Here is an 18663-nt window from a genome sequence, read left to right on the forward strand (position 1 = left end):
AAAACGCCAAAAATATATATATATATATAATTATATATATATAAATATATATAATTTTATTCTGTATGGCACAGGAAGCTATATCTAGTCACTTGCGATGAAACATGATGGAGGATAATGTGAGAAAAAGAATGTGTATATATATATATATGTACAAAGGACTGTGTCACTTTGCTGTACAGCAGAAATTGACAGAACATTGTAAATCAGCTATAACAAAATCCTAAAAATAAAATACAATTTTATTTTCTTAGCTCTGAAGTCTCTGTAAAGGTCTGCTTTTGGAAGCTCTTTAGTAATGTGCTGGAGGTCAAAAACAAGGCCCTTGAAGCTGACTAAGGCTTGGGGTGGCTAAAAAGCCAAATAAAAGATGCTATTATAAATAAAACAACAAAATGAAATTAAATGGATGGAAAGATAATTTAAAGCATATTTGGCATATGACACCAGTTTTGGTAAGGTTTTAAAAACATGTGTTAAGAAGAAAGCCTGCCAGAGAATTAATGGCAACACTACAAATTGTTTGTAGTGTAATTGATAGATCCAGATTACTAAGAGTTCAGTCTTCTTTCAGTAATAAGATATTTTAAAGTCTTTTATTTCTACATTATCATCGAAAGCAGCTAAGTATCAGATGAATCTAACAGTGGTTAATGTACTTGGTGTTCTGTACCTATTAAAAAATTAAGTAAATCATCAAGGTGGGTTGGTCCTGTATTTGAAAACTGAAGGAACTCAATAAAATTGCACAATTATCAGTTGTAATAGCAAGTTGTGCAGTTTACTATCCTTTTTTAAATAAAAAGGTTATCAGTTTGGACCCTGGGCACTCTATACTCATGAGGATCACTTTGAAACTAGACAGAGTACTAAGTGTGTTTCAGTAAAGCAAAGAACTGGGAAAAGGTAACTTATTTTTAGGAAGGAGTTTTGGAGAGGTAGCACTTCTCGCCTGTTCTGATCAGGTTCAGAACTTAGAACCTACTGAATCATGGAAAATTATTTACAGATTACTCACATTTGAAGCCCTCAGCTTTATATTGCCATGCTGCTACTCTGATCACATTATTCCTTGAGACAGCCAAACCATTAGTGGCTCTGTATAGTTTTTTCAGGATAAAGATCATGTTCCTTAGCTGGATTTGATACCAAAGGTACTTTTTGAACTATTCCTTGCCTGACTTACTGGCCCTCATCTCTGGCCCCTTCTCTAATACCTTTAACTCTGTCTACTCTGAATTTTAACAATTCTTTTAAATCTGTGCTTCCTAAACTTCAGTGAATGTAAGATTGAAGGTGCTAATTAAAATGTAGATTGCTGGAGTTCCCATTGTGGCTCAATGGGTTAAAAACCCGACTAGTATCCTTGAGGATGTGGGTTCTATCCCTGGCCTCACTCAGTGGGTTAAGGATCCAGCGTTGCTGTGAGCTGTGGTGTAGGTAGCAGATGTGGCTCAGATTCCACCTTGCTGTGGCTATGGCATAGGCTGGCAGCTGCAGCTCTGATTTGAACCCTAGCCTGGGAACTTACATGTGCTACATGTGCGGCCTTAAAAAAAAAAAAAAAGTAAATTGCTGAATCTGATCTTTAGATTTTTTTTTTTTTTTTTTTTGGCTCTTTGCCTTTTCTAGGGCCGCTCCCAAGGCACATGGAGGTTCCCTGGCTAGGGGTCGAATTGGAGCTGTAGCTGCCAGCCTATGCCAGAGCCACAGCAACGCTGGATCCGAGCCGCATCTGCAACCTACACCACAGCTCACGGTAACACCGGATCGTTAACCCACTGAGCAAGGGCAGGGACCGAACCCGTAACCTCATGGTTTCTAGTCGGATTCGTTAACCACTGCGCCACGACGGGAATTCCAGAATTTTTGATTCAATTCAATTAAGTAGAATTGTAAGAAATTAAAACATGCGGTACAGGTCGTGATGCTGATGGTATGTCACTCATTCTTGGAGAAACATGCTTAAATGTTTCTTGCTGTTGATATCTCTGACTGCATTGTGTTCTTTCTGTCTGGAATATCTTTTCCATCTCTTCCACCTCTTTATTTCTTGGGCTTGTTAACTTGTCATTCTTTAAAACTCAATTAAACTATTATGAAGAGCCCCTATGCATTCCTCTGATGGCACTACTATAATCATTGATATATTTGTTTGTCTTCCTCATAAATCAGTTTCTTGAAAAGTACTACTTCCTTTACTTCTTTATTTTTTGATTTCCAGCAACTCAGTGTCTTCTACGTAATGTATGCTCAAATGTTTATTAAATGAATGAAAACCGTATTATTATGAGTTCTTCTAAGGTAGAGATAAGGAACTTATTTTAAGTTCCTTGAATGATAAGACAGTGTCTTATAGTTATATCTCTCATAGTCCCCGGCAAACATTTGGCTGCTAATATTTATTTAATTGGTGCTAGTCAAGGGAGTTCCTCTCGTGGTTCAGGGGTTAACGAATCCAACTAGTAACCATGAGGTTGTGGGTTCGATCCCTGGCCTCACTCAGTGGGTTAAGGGTCTGGCGTTGCCATGAGCTGTGGTGTAGGTCGCAGACGTGGCTTGGATCCCGAGTTGCTGTGGCTGTGGTGTAGGCTGGCAGCTGTAGCTCTGATTTGACCCCTATCCTGGGAACCTCTAAATGCTGCAATTGCAGCCCTACAAAGCAAAAAAAAAAAAAAAAAAAAAAATCAGTGCTAGTCAAACTGAGGTGTGTGATTGTACTCCAAGGGGCTTTGTGAGCTCTTTGGAGTTTTAATTTTGCTGTATTAATTTTGAGCTAAGGAAAGAAATATGTTTAGAATCATCCTGGATGACTGCCACTTAATACCAGATATTGTCGTGATATTTCAGCACATGTGCTTGAATTTGTGTTTGATGGTGTTGGTACACAGATAACCTAAAGACCTAGTTTATTGTAATGTTTCTCTAAATCCAAATCTACAAAGAAAATTTTCCCTTCTTCTGTTATGGGTGTTTACTTTACTTAGTAAGATATACTACGTAAGTAGCGTAAGTAAATAAACACTATCTTGAAATCTAATTGACCTCTCCATACTCCTTAAAGACTCCACAGCCCACTCCCCCCCCACCTTTTTTTTTTTGCTTTTTAGGGCTGAGCCTGTGGCATATGGAATTTCGCAGGCTAGGGATTGAACTGGAGCTGCAGGCCAAGCCACAGCTACAGCAGTACAGAACCCAGTCTGCATCTGCAACTTACACCAGAGCTTATATCAACGCCAGATCCTAGACCCACTGAGTGAGGCCAGGGAACCCACATCCTCACAGATGCTAGTCGGATTCGTTTCCACAGCACCACAACAGGAATTCCCATTTTTCCTATCTTTTTCCATATGTGGAGATACTGTCTTTCTCCATCATTAGTGCTTTTTAAAACTTTTTTTTTTCAATAGAAGATTTACCTGGTATAACATTCAGATGTTCAAAAGTCCTTTCATATCTTTCAGAAGCATTTTCACATCTAATGAAACCTCATGTTACCTCTTATCTTTCCTGTAAATCAAGTAGATTTGTTCTTCTCTTGAATCTTGTAGAGTAGAGTCTAGAGCCTAGAACTTTGTAGAGTCTAGAGCCTAGAACTTTGATCTTTTGCAGTTCCTGCAAGGTTTTTTTTGGGTTCAACTGAACATTCAGGCCTGCAAGACTACCATAGGCCATAGTTGACATTATTCTACATGGTAAATAGGATAGGAGCCACAGCTTGTCAGAGGTTAGCATCAGGTGTTCCTCTCTGTGTGAAACTGTGGAGAAAGTACAGTCAGCCATCCAGGAGCTATTTTCTTGAGTCCTCAGGTGACTGGTCAGAGACAAGGAAATAAGATACACATTGGGCAGCTATGAGAGTCTTCTGGATTTAGAAGCCACATGTCCCTCAGAAACCAGTATTTCTTGTAAAAAGAATAGGCAGAGCTTCCAGGTTCCCTGAAAGGGACATGCCAGTTATAGGAGTCACTGCATCTTGGGGAAGTTGAAGTCGGTGTCATCCTATTTATAGTTTTTCCCATCCACATATACTTACTTTACCAATCAAGGATCATTTTTATTAATGTATCTAGCAGCATAGCAGATTAGCTTATTGTGTTTTTTAGGGGACAGAGTTAGAAAGTTGACTAAAGATCAAAGTGTCATGCATAAAAGGAAAGTGGTTTTGGTGGTTTTTTTTTTTTTTTTTTTGTCTTTTTACCATTTCTTGGGCCGCTCCCGCGGCATATGGAAGTTCCCAGGCTAGGGGTCTAATCGGAGATGTAGCTGCTGGCCTACACCAGAGCCACAGCAACTCGGGATCCAAGCCATGTCTGCAGCCTACACCACAGCTCATGGCAATGCTGGATCCTTAACCCACTGAGCAAGGCCAGGGATCAAACCCGCAACCTCATGGTTCCTAGTCGGATTCGTTAACCACAGAGCCACGACGGGAACTCCAGGAAAGTGTTTTTTAAAGCATTTACCTATACCTTTCTTATGGCATTACCCTATTTTTGACTTGTATGGGGTTGTTTTTTTGTTTCTGTTTTTGTTTTTTTGGTTTATTTTTTGGTATACCTGTCTCTTTTTTGCTAACCTTGCTCTTCCTCCCATGATCATAAACTCTTTAGGGAGAGGGGTATGAATATTTTTTATGTCTTTCTATCCTGTCTAGAATCTAACAAGTTACTTTAAACATGTGTTGAACATCACAAAACTATTCCCTGAACTACAGTTTGTGTATTCCTTTGCCTGTAAGGTAAATTCTCCAAAAAAACCTAGAAAAAAAACTCAATAGAATTTATTATAGATGAAAACAAAGTATAGGAATAAACTTTGCAGATGGGGTGGTATAAACAGTGATGTCTTCCTCTAGCATTATTAGGGGGTGCTTTTATTTTAATGCCTATATGACTTCTTTGGAATAGAAACTGTGTAATGACATCTCCAGATTCATTCTTTCATGTACTGAAAGCTTATGTTAATGGTGATACAGATTGAAGAAGAACGTGAGACAACAGAAAATGCAAATGTTTTGCTATAGGCAGGGACAGAAATACTAAGATAAGATCATTTCCTGACTTTGTGTAGTAAACTGTGTCAAGAGGATCCAGCAAAAGGATCACAAGAGAATATAATTTCTTTGTAAAAGGTATATTATACTCTGGCTGGAATACTTGGCCTTTTTCTGTGTCACATATTATTGAAGAAAGATAAATGGTCACCAGGGCTTAAGGGGCATGTTACGAAGATTGTTAATAAGTCTGAAACCTATGTTTTGGAAACAGTAGTTCGATGGAGGTAGGAGTGAACTCATCTGTATGGATAGGTTCTTAGTCACTTAATATTAAAACATGAAAACTAGGGGGTACTTTTGGAGTTTTAAAGAGAGGAATAAAGTATTCCCATACCAAGGTTTTGTATAAAACAGTCACTTCTCATTGTGTCAGATTGTGTTAATCTACACACATACGTATCTATACCTTATCTGTATATAAAATATTCCATAAAATTGGGTTGATTTTTCATTGACATGCTTCTGGCTTAACATACATAGTTTTTTTAAAAAACCTTTCGGCAATTCTCGTCATGGCTCAGTGGAAATGAATCCGACTGGTATCTTTGAAGATGCAGGTTCTGTCCTTGGCCTTGTTGAGTGGGTTGGGGATCTGGCTTTGCCATGAACTGTGGTGTAGATTGCACACACAGCTTGCATCATGTGTTGCTCTTGCTGCTGTGGCTGTGGCATAGGCTGGCAGCTGTAGCTCCGATTTGACCCCTAGCCTGGCAGATTCCATATGCTTTGGGTGTGACCCTAAAAAGAAAAAAAGAAAAAAATTTTAAACTAAAAGGTTTAAAATTATTCATTTAAAAACAGTGTAAACCTAGAGTTCCCATCGTGACTCAGTGGTTAACGAATCCGACGAGGAACCATGAGGTTGCGGGTTCGATCCCTGGCCTTGCTCAGTGGGTTAAGGATCTGGCATTGCTGTGAGCTGTGGTGTAGGTCACAGATGCGGCTCAGATCCCAAGTTGCTGTGGCTCTGGTGTAGGCCAGCAGCTACAGCTCCAATTAGACCCCTAGCCTGGGAACCTCCATTTGCCTTGGGAGCGGCCCTAGAAAAGGCAAAAGGACACACACAAAGTAGTAAAATTAAAAAAAGTAAAAATAAACGGTGTAAGAACTTTAGCACATATTTGGTGCTCAAGAAATATTAAGTTATTTTGATACCTTGAAAATTTAATGATTTATTTAAGATAGGTCCAGCTAAACTTGTACTTAAAACTGTGTTAGAAGTTTGAATTATTGTGGAGTTAATTAAGGTTTTAGACTAAATAGTCACAGTTACACTTGAGGCATTTCTGAATACATTATAGGTGAGAAAAATGCATTTTCATATCCTTTGTGTCGTTTGAGTTTCATCGGTATTTCTGGGGAGAGAAACAGATACACTTATCCCAACTTTACAAATAAAAACTCAAGTTCTGAAAGGTGACTCCTCACCTATGCCTATTTAATGGCCAGCCTTAGACATGGAAGTCCCCTGTTCTTATTTCATTTTTAGAGCCACATTGCATATTAGAGTCTACTTTTCTGCATTTCAGTTCCTCTACTTATAGGAAACAGAATTCAGAGTTTTGAAATATGAATTCATCTTTAATTTAGGTGATGTTGATCATTTGGCCATACCTTACTGCTTATGCATTGGGAATACTTTAATTACCTGTTACTTTTGAACATTCTAGACATTTCGAATTCCCAAACTTAAGAATGATTATCTTTTAGAAAGCTTCCCCTGGATAAAGATCATCTTTTTGTCAATGATTGCTGTTTCAGTGATTTAAAAATGCATACGATGCAGTGTATGAACAAATACAAATAAATATCAAACTCCCTTTGAAAAATGACATCAGGAGTTTCCATTGTGGCTCAGCAGGTTAAGGACTTGACGTAGTCTCCATGAGATGCAGGTTCCATCTCTGGCCTCACTCTTTAGGTTAAGGATCCAGCATTGCTGCAAGCTGTGGCAGAGGTCACAGATGCATCTTGGATCTGGTGTTGCCATGCCTGTGGCATGGGCCTCAGCTGCAGCTCCAATTCAGTCCTTAGCCCAGGAACTTCCATATTCCATTCGTGCAGCCATAAAAAGAAAAAATAATAAAAAAGAAAGAAAAGTGACATCAAAATTATGTAAGGAAAGTTTCATTTGTGGTCTGAACACAGCATTGTGGTTTATGTTTTGATACATAATTATTTATTGTAATATTATACTAATGTAGTTTCTTAATGATAATTGTTATACTTGTGTATTAACTCAGTATTTATGTGAGTATATAAACTGGCTAAACAGGATACGTAGCAACTGTTTACACAGAAACTTAATAATGCATATTATCTCTTTAACTGAAGTTAAGACATTTTTAAAAATTTATTTTATTTATTTTATTTTGCTTTTTACGACTGCACCCACGGCATATGGACGTTCCCAGGCTAGGGGTCGAATCAGAGCCATTGGCTGCTGGCCTACACCACAACTACAGCAATGTGGGATCCAAGCTGCGTCTGTGACCTACACCATAGCTTGTGGCACTGCTGGATCCTTAACCCCACTGAGCGAGGCCAGGGATCAGTCCTGTGTCTTCATGCATCCTAGCCAGATTCATTTCCACTGAGCTACTACGGGGACTCCTAAAATTTTTTTTAAAGCTTTACGATAATGGCCCAAGAGATTTTGAGAAAACTCCTATGACCTTAATGTAGTGATTTTTGTTACTGTGAGTTCTTGCCATGCTCTTGTCCATATGTAAATATGAAATATGGTAGGTTTGTTAAGATTTGGTTTATCATCTATTGATCGGACATTTAAGTGATTTCTACTCATATCTAGTTTATGAGTAGTAGTAAAAGACCGTCATTATTTAGTGGGAATTACTTTCTTACCAAAAATGGGATTACTGGATCTAAAAGATGTTTTACTTTTGGTATTTGTCACAAAGTTGTTTTCAGATTTACTGTGTGCTTTAAGGATGTTTTAGCACTATAAGATTTTTTAGGAGACATGTCTGGTGTCCTGTTACTTTTTTTTTTTTTTAATTAAATACTATCTTACGGTTTAGAAAAGTCCTTAAAATGTATCAACCAATTTTTTTAAACAATTGTTACCTTCTTTTTAAAATTATTTTTAGTAAGTAGCATCATTAGAAATGATGAGGATCTTGATAAAGTATTTCTGCTTTTTTGCATTGCCAGCTTGCTAGTACTTAATAGCTTTCATTTGAATCATGAGGTTATATAAAGGATCTATGGCTTGTTTACATGCTGGAACTTAACCTGCCTTTGCACTGAATTTTTTTTTTTTTTTTAATTTCTCAACCATTATCTACTCTAAAATATAAATTGTTTGCCATGAAAGTGAATCTTTTCTGGCCATAATTCCTATATGTTGCTTTAATATTAATACTGTAGATCGCAAATTGCTAAAACTGCACTTACTACCTTTTTTTTTTTTAAAAGAATTTTAAAAGAATTAATATTGTAATCAAAGGTAGTCTGGCAGCATCTATCTATTTTACCCTTTTGTTCAGCAATTCTGCTTCAAGGAATCCATGTAGTAGAAATACTACCATGGATGCAGAAAATAATGTATAGAAGTGTGTACAACTGCAACGATACCTTTAACACTGAAAAAAAAAAAGAAAAAATTTAAATATCCAACAATAGGGAATTTGTTAAATAAGCTACGGTACATTATATAATGAAATAAGCAGTTATTACCGAAAATAAGCTACATATTGTACTGACACTGAAGGATGGGAAAAAGTAAATTGTGAATATGTAGTGTATATTCTCACTTAAAAAACAAGAGTTAAGAGTTACTGTTGTGGCACGATGGGATTGGCTGCATCTTGGGAGTACTGAGATGTATGTTCAATCCCCGGTCTGTACAGTGGGTTAAGGATCCAGGGTTGTCACACCTGCAGCTCATATTGCAACTGCAGCTTGAATCTATCTGATCCCTGGCCCAGAAACTCTGTATGCCATGGGGTGGCCAAAAAAGAAAAACAAGCAAATAAAACAACTTAGATATTTTTATGGATAGAAAAATTTAAAGGTGGATACATAGCATCTTAACATGGTTTGGATGAAGACAGGTCTTTCACATTCTTAGGTACTTCTGTTTTGAATTTTGTATAATGAGCATGTATTAATTTTGGAATTAAGAAACATTCCTTTTTTAAAAAAAGAATAAGCAATTTTTAACATAACATCATTGACATTACATTAGTAATGGTTTTCAGAATATTCAGAACGTATCGGAGACTTGCATTATCCTTCAGAATCACTTGACCTCAGTTATGTCTCCTCCCTGTACTGATTCTAGCCTCTGGATCCCAAGCACCAGTCACTTAGAGCTAAATTGAGACTTTGTGAAGGGAATGGGTGAAGGGGCGAACAGTATATCAAGAAGTAGTTGACAATAGAAATTTGACTAATTAGAATGTAATTACATTAAGAAGCATTTAAACCATGAAGAGTGCAAATAATACTAAATTCTAATGGAGGGTTTTAAATAAGAGGAAGTACAAGGGTTATTATGAGAAAGTCATCTTAAATGGTGGCTTTGATAAGAATAAAGGTACAGAAACAAGTTGTGTTGTTGTGTATGCAAGGGAGACATTAATTTTAGTGTGAATTGCCCTCAGAAGTAGATTTACTACCACACCGATCAGTAAGAATTACCAGCCTAGGGCTCAGGAGGATTGATATTAAATGAGGAAATTGGGAAAGTGAAGGGTGTAAAATGCTAGGCCAGGGAACTTGTAAGTCACCCACAGTGGGTGAGTTGTTACTCCCTGTTTTTTCATTGGTTGGTTAGGTCATCATTATCATTTAGCCATTATCAGGCCAGAACTGCTGATTTACTCTATGGGCTATTTGTGCTTTTTCATGAGCAAACTATGGATTATTATGAGATTTTCTCTTCCTTAACATTTCTGCTATTTCCAAGGCTTTGTTATGTCTTGACACACTAACACATGCATAAAGCTTTGAACAGTGAAATAAATACTTCACATTCAAATTGTGATACATATAGATTAAACCTTCTTTAAATTATTTCTCCCTACTTTACCCCCTCTGCATAGTGTCCTTTATGACACTGAGTATATTAAATAATGCTTAACCTCTAATAATATTTTTAATGACAAGGAAACTATATTTGAACTTAAACTTGGGACATTTATTGTACTTTAAGCAAAAGTGTTTTTTTTTTTTTTTGGAATGCTTATGACATGGGCTCTAGATAGGATATATCACATCCACAAGATATCTGTGTTTTAGACATTTTAAAGACATTTTTTTTGAATAGCCAATAATTATAAAATTATAATTTTAAATTGATAAAAGTAAATGGAATTTTCTTTGATGCAACTTTTTTCCCTCCAGACCAGAATCCGTAGAAGCTAGCCCTGTGGTAGTTGAGAAATCCAACAGTTATCCCCACCAGTTATATACCAGCAGCTCGCATCATTCACACAGTTACATTGGTTTGCCTTATGCGGTAAGTGTCAAATGTTTCTCTTGAAGGGTATTCTTTTATTTCTATGTATAGATCTGTATCTCTCTGTTTTTTTATATCTAGAGGTTGAAAGTTGATGTGTTTGGTATTGTGCCTAAAACTGAATATTAAAAAAGCAGAATCGTTTCATACTAGCTAAATAATTAGGTATGTAATTTGTAGTTAAATTTTTTTTCATTGATCTAATTTTTATTCAAGGGATTTAAAATTCTGTAAGAGGAATTTCCTAGAAATTTTTATATTATTATTATCATTTAGCTTTTTATGATATTAATAGTTCAGTGTTACAATTCTTTACCTTCTCTATAAAAAGATGGTAGGTAGAATTACACTATTTATTGTTGATTCTAAGTTATATGGTAATTTGTATAATTACCACTTATTTAGCACTTATACATCAGGCTCTGTACTAAACATTTTTTGATTTTTTTTTTTTTTTTTTTGGCCACACCTTCAGCATAGGAAGTTCCTAGGCGAGGGTTTAAACCTGTAATGTAGCAGTAACACAGGCCACTGCAGTGACAGTGCCAGATCCTTAACCCACTCTGCCATAAGGGAACTCCCCAAGTATTATCTCATTTAATCTTCAAAGCAACCTCATAAGATAGGTATAATTTTCATCCCCATTTCAGAGCTGAGAAAGTGGAAAGCTTATCTAAGCTGATTTATTCAGTGTTGAATAGCTAGTAAGTGGCAGAGCACAAATTGAAACAGCAGCAGAACTGGACACATTGGTGATTTATTAAGGCACAATAAATGAGAGGTTTTTGCCACTTAGTCTAGAGTAAAATTACCAAAATTATGGAGTTCCTCTGTGATGCAGCAGGTTAAGGATCCAATGTTGTCACTGTAGTGGCTTGGGTCGCTGCCATGGCGTGGGTTCGACCCCTGGTCTGGGAACTTCCACATGCCACAGATGCAGCAAACAAAACAAAACAAAACAAAAAAACCCAGAATTTTGAAACTTCTGTTGTATACTTCATGGTGATAATGTCTTTGGTAACTGTTTTTGTTATTCTTTAGCCTCCACTTCCCTGAGATTTTTTAATTGGCATAGTTTTCTGAATTCATAAGTATAGTAAGAGTTAATAAAGGGAAATCATTATACTGTTCTAAGGACTATATGAAATTGAAGGTTATGAATAACAATTAGTATATCCAGTTTGTTCCTCTATTTTCTTTTAGTTGCACACATCAAGATAATTGCAACTCACACACATTTAGTGAGTTTTTTTTAAACCACTGTTCTTAAATCCACATCATAAAGGTGACCAAGGTTGTAGATAGACATTTTCATTCACTATTATGATTTAATATCTGGTTTCACCAAGTCATTATTTTAAAGGTATTAAGGAAGAAATGGGCCAATTTCATATCTCTTGAATATTAAAGTTAAGGATTAAATTTTATTTAAGTTGTTTATTTCATATTGCCATTGAACTTATATTGTGCTGTATTTGTGTTTAATTATCAGGACCATAATTATGGTGCTCGTCCTCCTCCAACACCTCCGGCTTCCCCTCCTCCATCAGTTCTTATTAGCAAAAATGAAGTAGGCATATTTACCACTCCTAATTTTGATGAAACTTCCAGTGCAACTACAATCAGCACATCTGAGGATGGAAGTTATGGTACTGATGTAACCAGGTGCATATGTGGTTTTACACATGATGATGGATACATGATCTGTTGTGACAAATGCAGGTAAAATATTTCACACCAGTTTTTTTTCTTGATGGCTGATAACCTTCATGATTGTTAATGTTGGAAAAATAAAGTCACTTTGAAGGAATTGATGTATATATACATTTTTTTTAAGTGATGCTTCTGCTACTCTCAGTGCAGTTTGTTTTGCTCCTAGAAAAAGCCCCAAGGAGAAAAGCTATCTTAGAGTTTTTTGTTTTTGTTGTAGAAATCGTCATTGTTAACTGAATAACAGACAGTCATTTCTGAACTTTACTCATACACGATCAGATCTCTCTTTTCACTCATCAGTAGTAATACAACTACATAGACAGTATAGAAATGAGAGGAGAATTGAGTCCTGTGTATTTCTTTTGGAATTATTTGTGCTGTATAATCAACTGTGATTTTCCATTTTGGGGGAATTAGACATTTGACTGATGTTTGTTTGACCTGACTCTCTCACCTCCTTTTGACTTGAACCTTGCAGCACACTGGAGTCTCCTTGAACCAGAACCACAGTCTCCCCTCCCCCAACCCTGGTTCAACCACCAAGAAAGGCCTCCTCCCCTAGAGAAGGTGTGATTGGGACAGAAAGTGGGGTTTTGTTTTCATTTTTTTGTTTTTGTTTTTTTCTGGTGGGAGGGAGCTGGGGAGGATGGAGAGGGAACAGTAGGATTTCAACCTCAAAGTTACTGAGTCCATCCCCTGAATAGGGTAGGAAGCAGAGGGTATTTAAGCAGTGGACTGTAGAGGGTAATTAAGTTTGATAATTTACAGGATATCCTGAGTCTGGTCCTGAAGGTGTAGTTTCATTATTTGTTTTGTATGACCTATACCCATATTTGAATGAGAGTGTAAAAATGCATTGCAACAAAATAAATTACTTTGCATTATTTATAATCTTGTTCCCATCTATTAGGTTAGGTGATTGAGAGTGGTTCGTTATTGATATAAACATGCAGTTAAGGTTATAGGTTATATTTTAGAAAGTTGATTTACCTGTACCAAAAGGGGAAAGTTAGTCTTAAGTGGAAAGTTCAATTTGATATTTTTATGGAAAGTTGTAATATTAATACTTTGAGTTAATTTTAGTAGTAAAAATATATTGTGATACTTTTTCAAATTTAAAGACAAGTTCTCATTACTTGTGGTACATACTGTTACCATGAGCAGTCACCTCAGTGAGTTTATTCAGGAGGTAAATTTAAAAAAATATAACTTCACTGATAACTTACTTTCCTCATTTTTTAATTAGCTACTTATTAGCAAATCTCAATTCATATAACCCATCATATAAAATAGCTTTTTCTGTAGCAGATTTTGTCTAATGTAATAAGTTACATACCATTTGACAATGTTTTTATTTTAATGCCTAATCTAAACTTTTTCTTTTGATTAATGATAGTAATCTCTATATAATATAGAATTATCTATATTAGAAAATAGTGAAATAGTCCTTAGGATTTACACCTGCCTACAAATTTTTGAAAGACCAGATCACATATTTTGGGTTATTCAAGGTATTTGCTTTTTAGCAACTGCTCTCTTTGCTATGATTTTATTTTTTGTTAGTCTGTTTCTCTACTGCTTAACCTATCCTGTACTGCAAGGCTTAGTCTTTTTTCCTCTATTCTTGTTACATTCTCATGTACCTCCTGCCCATTACTCATCTCTTTCAAGTTTGACTTTAGAGCTCTGATTATCCATTTTCTAGTTTTATTTCTTCTGTTGTCTGCATGACATCATTACTTACCCCTCAAATTTAACCTAATTTGTTATTCTAACTCTCCTTGTCAGGTGCTCTCCTTTTCTTCTATACTTTTTCCCTTACCTCTTTGATACATATTCCATGACATTCCACATTCTACCAGTTCTTGTTCCAACATCCTCAGTTAAGAAGTAAAGAGCAGAGTTCCTATTGTGGCCCAGCAAGTTAAGAACCTGACTAGTATCCATAAGGATGTAGGTTCAGTCCCTGGCCTCGCTCAGTGGGTTAACTATCCAGCATTGCCACAGGCTTTGGCATAGGTCATAGACGTGGCTCAGATCTGGCACTGTGTGGCTGTGGTATAGGCCATCAGCTGCAGCTTCATTTTGACCCCCTAGCCTGGGAACCTTCCATATGCCTCAGGTGCAGCCCTAAAAAGACAAAAAAAAAGTAAAGAGCAATATCATAGCGGTTAGCTTAGTAGCTGTGTATCAAAAGTAGCTCATTATTATGTAAAGATAATTAAGACCTTTTTATGGAAACAAGGATATATCAACCTTAGACTGGTAAAATTCTTGGCTATAAAATATAATGGTAACACTGAGAAGTTTGCTTCAAGCTGGTCCATGTATTACATTAAAAATAGAGGACAGAATAGGTTTAGTCTCTATCTTCATGAATTCTTGGATTCTTTACCTTCATCTTCTCTGCCATCATTCTAGTTGTTCTTTTTCAACTTAGTTTTGGAATGTTGGAAAAGCCTCTTAGTTGATTTTTCTGCTTCTAGTTTCTAAGCTTCTTTGAATCAACATGGTAATTCCACCAAAGCAACCCCTGGTTGTTACCTGTTGCCATTTAGTGGAAAACTACACACATTCTGACATCCAAGATCCACATAATCTAACTACACTTTACTAATTCATTTTTATCCCCCTCTGTTTCTCAAATTGAACATTCTGCAGATACATTAACTGCCTTCTGGCTGTTGCTCCCTGTGTCTGTTGAGAAAATGTTGCTATAATAATATCTTTTCTTCCTAATTTCCCAAATTAGGTTCTCTTCAAGTCCAGTCTCCAGGGTGCTTTTCCCATTAATTCCAAGTAGTGTGGACACCTCCACTTTGTGATTTATAATAATATTTGTATACTGTTTACATTTCAAATTTGTATTCACTTTAGAAATTTATATCATACATATAATATACTATATTTGTCCTTTTATTTTTGTATCTCAAAGTTTTACTTCCCTAAGGATATATTTCTATGAATTTCTTCGCAGCATGTTTTACAGTGCTAAATTCAAAGTAGGCACTTATTAAGTGGTAGTTAAATGGAATAGAAAATATTAATTTAAGGATGATCTTAATATTTTATATGTTCTGCTTTTTTTTCTTTCCTTTTTTAAGTGTTTGGCAACATATCGACTGCATGGGGATTGACAGGCAGCATATTCCTGATACATATTTATGTGAACGTTGTCAGCCTAGGTAAGTTGTGCATACTGATAAAATTGCCAGTAGTTTTACTAAGGTAATCTTTGGTTAATAGAACTTTATCTGTGAATTCTGAACTAAACAATTAATGGATTACTGTATTTAATTAAATCTCATACATGTTTTATTTGTATGATTGGTTCGTTTGCGTTCTGATATCTCTAAAATCAGGAAAAATCTTTCCATTGCTAATGTGTCATGGTTTATTTTCTAGGATTTTTACTATATTAATGATGCATGAAATAATAGTGCATCTTCTAATTGATGACATCTCCCCCCCCCCCTACTAGAATGCACTATGTTAAAGAATTACTAGGACATTCCCTTAGTTACAGAATTTCATAGGGCTTATACTATCATTCTGCCTATTGCCAGTAATGTGTTTTCTTCCCATTTCTTTTATGTTTTTTAAATCTCTTTTTATGAACTTTGCAAAACTATATACAAGTAATAGTAACTATGTAAAAATAATGAACCCATGTGTTTCTACTACCCTGCTTCAACAGGTGTATTTTTCTCCTTCACATATCATTTTAATGCAAATCCCAAACATATTATTTCATTCACATATATTCTTATGTATTTTAGTATATATCTATAAAAGAATTCTTTTAAAAAAAAACTCTGACCACAAAACGATTATTGTACATGCAGCAAAATCTGTATCATCCATCCACTGTTAAAGTATTGATTGGTTGATATCCATCTCTTTTAAGTTTGTAGTAATCTAAATCTATACCCTTTACTCCACCAACCCCAGACTTTTCATAGTGTGTTTCTTTAAGGGACTGAATTATTTATCCTGATGAGTTTTCCAAGTTCATTACCATGATTTAACAGACTTCTCTGTATCTATATTTTTATAAATAGATGTGTGATCACATTTAAGTTCAATTTTTTTTTTTTTTTTTTTTTTTTTTTTGGTCTTTTTGCTATTTCTTGGGCCACTCCCGCGGCATATGGAGGTTCCCAGGCTAGGGGTCCAATCGGAGCTGTAGCCACCGGCCTACGCCAGAGCCACAGCAACGCGGGATCCGAGCCGCATCTGCAACCTACACCACAGCTCACGGCAACACCAGGGATCGTTAACCCACTGAGCAAGGGCAGGGAGCGAACCCGCAACCTCATGGTTCCTAGTCGGATTCGTTAACCACTGCGCCACGACGGGAACTCCTCAAATTTTTTTTGTTAATACTGTTTCATAGTCTTCGTTCTATCAGGTAACACATAATACCTGGATAGGACCCATTGATAGTCATTCTTTAGATTCATTAATTAGGGGTTACAAATTAGTGACATATTAATTCCATTGCTTATCACTTACTAGCTGTACTTATTTCCATAGAAAACTTTCCTTTATTAACTCTTCAGTTCTCTTAAGTTATTTTAGTGAGGAAAGGCAGGATAAATGCTCATTGATTTGTAGCCTTTATTTATCAGTTTTTAGAATTTTAAGTATCTTTATGAACTCAGGAATTTAAACATATTGGATATCAGTTTATTGCAGTTATTATCCTTATGTTCAATTTTTGTCCCATTTTTATTTTTTATTTATTTATTTTTGTCTTTTTAGGGCCACACCTGCAGCATATGGAGGTTACCAGGCTAGGGGTCAAATCAGAGCTGTAGCTGCTGGCCTATGCTGCAGCCATAGCAGCAGCAGATCCAAGCCGCATCTTCCACCTACACCCCAGCTCACGGCAACGCCAGATCCTTAACTCACTGAGTGAGGCCAGGGATTGAACCCTTATCCTCATGGATACTAGTCAGATTTGTTTCCACTGTGCCACAATGGGAACTTCTAATTTATTGTGTTTAAAGTCTCTTGAAAGAATTTTACTGTGGGGTTATATACCAAGTGGGTACACACTTTTGGTTTAGGTTATTAAGCCTAACCTAAGATAGGTTAGGTAGTTTGAAGTAATATAGATTCACTTGGAGTTGTGAAGTAATACAGAGATCCTGGTGGTAACATCTTACAAAACTGTTAATACAGTTATCACAGTCAGAATATTGCTTTTTTTTTTTTTTTTTTTTTTCTTCACTGCCCCTGCATTATATGCAAATTCCCAGGCCAGGGATCAAACCTGCACTGCATTTGTGATCTGCACCACAGCTGCAAAATTATTAAAATGGAGTATAGATTAATGTTTGCCAAAAGTCAGGAATGGGAGGGGTAGAAAATGGGAGGTAGTTATGGCTAGAAAAGGCAACATGATGGATCCTTGTGATTGAAATCTTTTGTATCTTGACTATATACCATGAGCAGTGCCCGAAAGTTCCCTTGTGTTGCAGTGGATTAAGGACCCTACATTGTCTCTGTGAGAATGTGGGTTCGATCCCTGGCCTTGTTCAGTGGGTTAAGGATCCAGTGTGGCTGTGGCTGTGGCATAGGCCTCAGCTGCAACTTTGATTCAACCCCTAGCCCAGGAACTTTATATGTTGCAGGTGTGGCTGTTAATAAACAAAAAAATAACTATTTTTTTAAACTGATTATTCCTTTCATTGTTTGTTTTCTTACTAGAAACAAATATGCACATATATGTTTGTATTCTTCTTAGATAAGCCATAGTATATGACATAGAGTTTTTTGCCATGTTTTTTTCATCTTAAAATATATACTGAAGATCACTTCATAGAAGTATACAGAGATTGACTCATTCCTTTCTATAGCTTCAAGGTGTTCCGTCTTTTTTATGTATTATGGTTTAATCAACCCACTGAGTGGACATTTGCAGTTGCAAATAAAACTGGAACTGTTCAGGAGTTCCCTTGTGGTGTGCATTGGGTTAAGGATCCAGCATTGTCACTGCTGTGGCTTGGGTTCCATCCCTGGCCCAGGAACTTCCACATGCTGCAGGTGTAGACAAAAAACCAACCAAACAAAAAAGAACTAGAGCTGTTTAGCAGAAGGGTAAATGTGTATGTAAAATTTTGTTGGATATTGCCAAACTCCCCTTCAGTAGGAGCTGTACAATTTTGAATTCCCACCAGTAATGGATAAGCATGCTTGTTTTCCCTAGCCCCACAATTCAGTGTTGGACAGACTCAGGTTTTTGTTGGTTCTAGGTGAGAAATGGTAGTCTCGGTGTTAAAGTTTGCATTTCTTTATTATGAGTGAGGTGTTCCTATGTGATTTTTGTTTCTCTTTATAATAGTTTATATAGCCTTTTGCCAGATATTTTCCAAGGGGTAGATATCTGTGGACAAATTCA

General features: G+C 36.3%; 1 protein-coding gene across 12 annotated transcripts in view; it reads left to right on the forward strand.

The window, feature by feature from the left end:
* The window catches only part of KMT2E (lysine methyltransferase 2E), a 130861-nt gene that overhangs the window by 73287 nt on the left and 38911 nt on the right, over nt 1-18663 (forward strand). For 10 of the 12 annotated variants that reach the window (XM_021102573.1, XM_021102570.1, XM_013979823.2 and 7 more), the window contains 3 exons: nt 10430-10544; nt 12037-12266; nt 15362-15442. In XM_021102573.1, the coding sequence (XP_020958232.1) occupies nt 10430-10544; nt 12037-12266; nt 15362-15442 (426 nt within the window). Of the gene's footprint in view, nt 1-10429; nt 10545-12036; nt 12267-12735; nt 12825-15361; nt 15443-18663 lie in introns of all 12 variants that reach the window. The other 2 variants (XM_021102576.1, XM_021102574.1) reach the window with 1 other exon arrangement.

Source organism: Sus scrofa, chromosome 9, assembly GCF_000003025.6.
Source record: "Sus scrofa isolate TJ Tabasco breed Duroc chromosome 9, Sscrofa11.1, whole genome shotgun sequence".
Classification (NCBI taxonomy): domain Eukaryota; kingdom Metazoa; phylum Chordata; class Mammalia; order Artiodactyla; family Suidae; genus Sus; species Sus scrofa.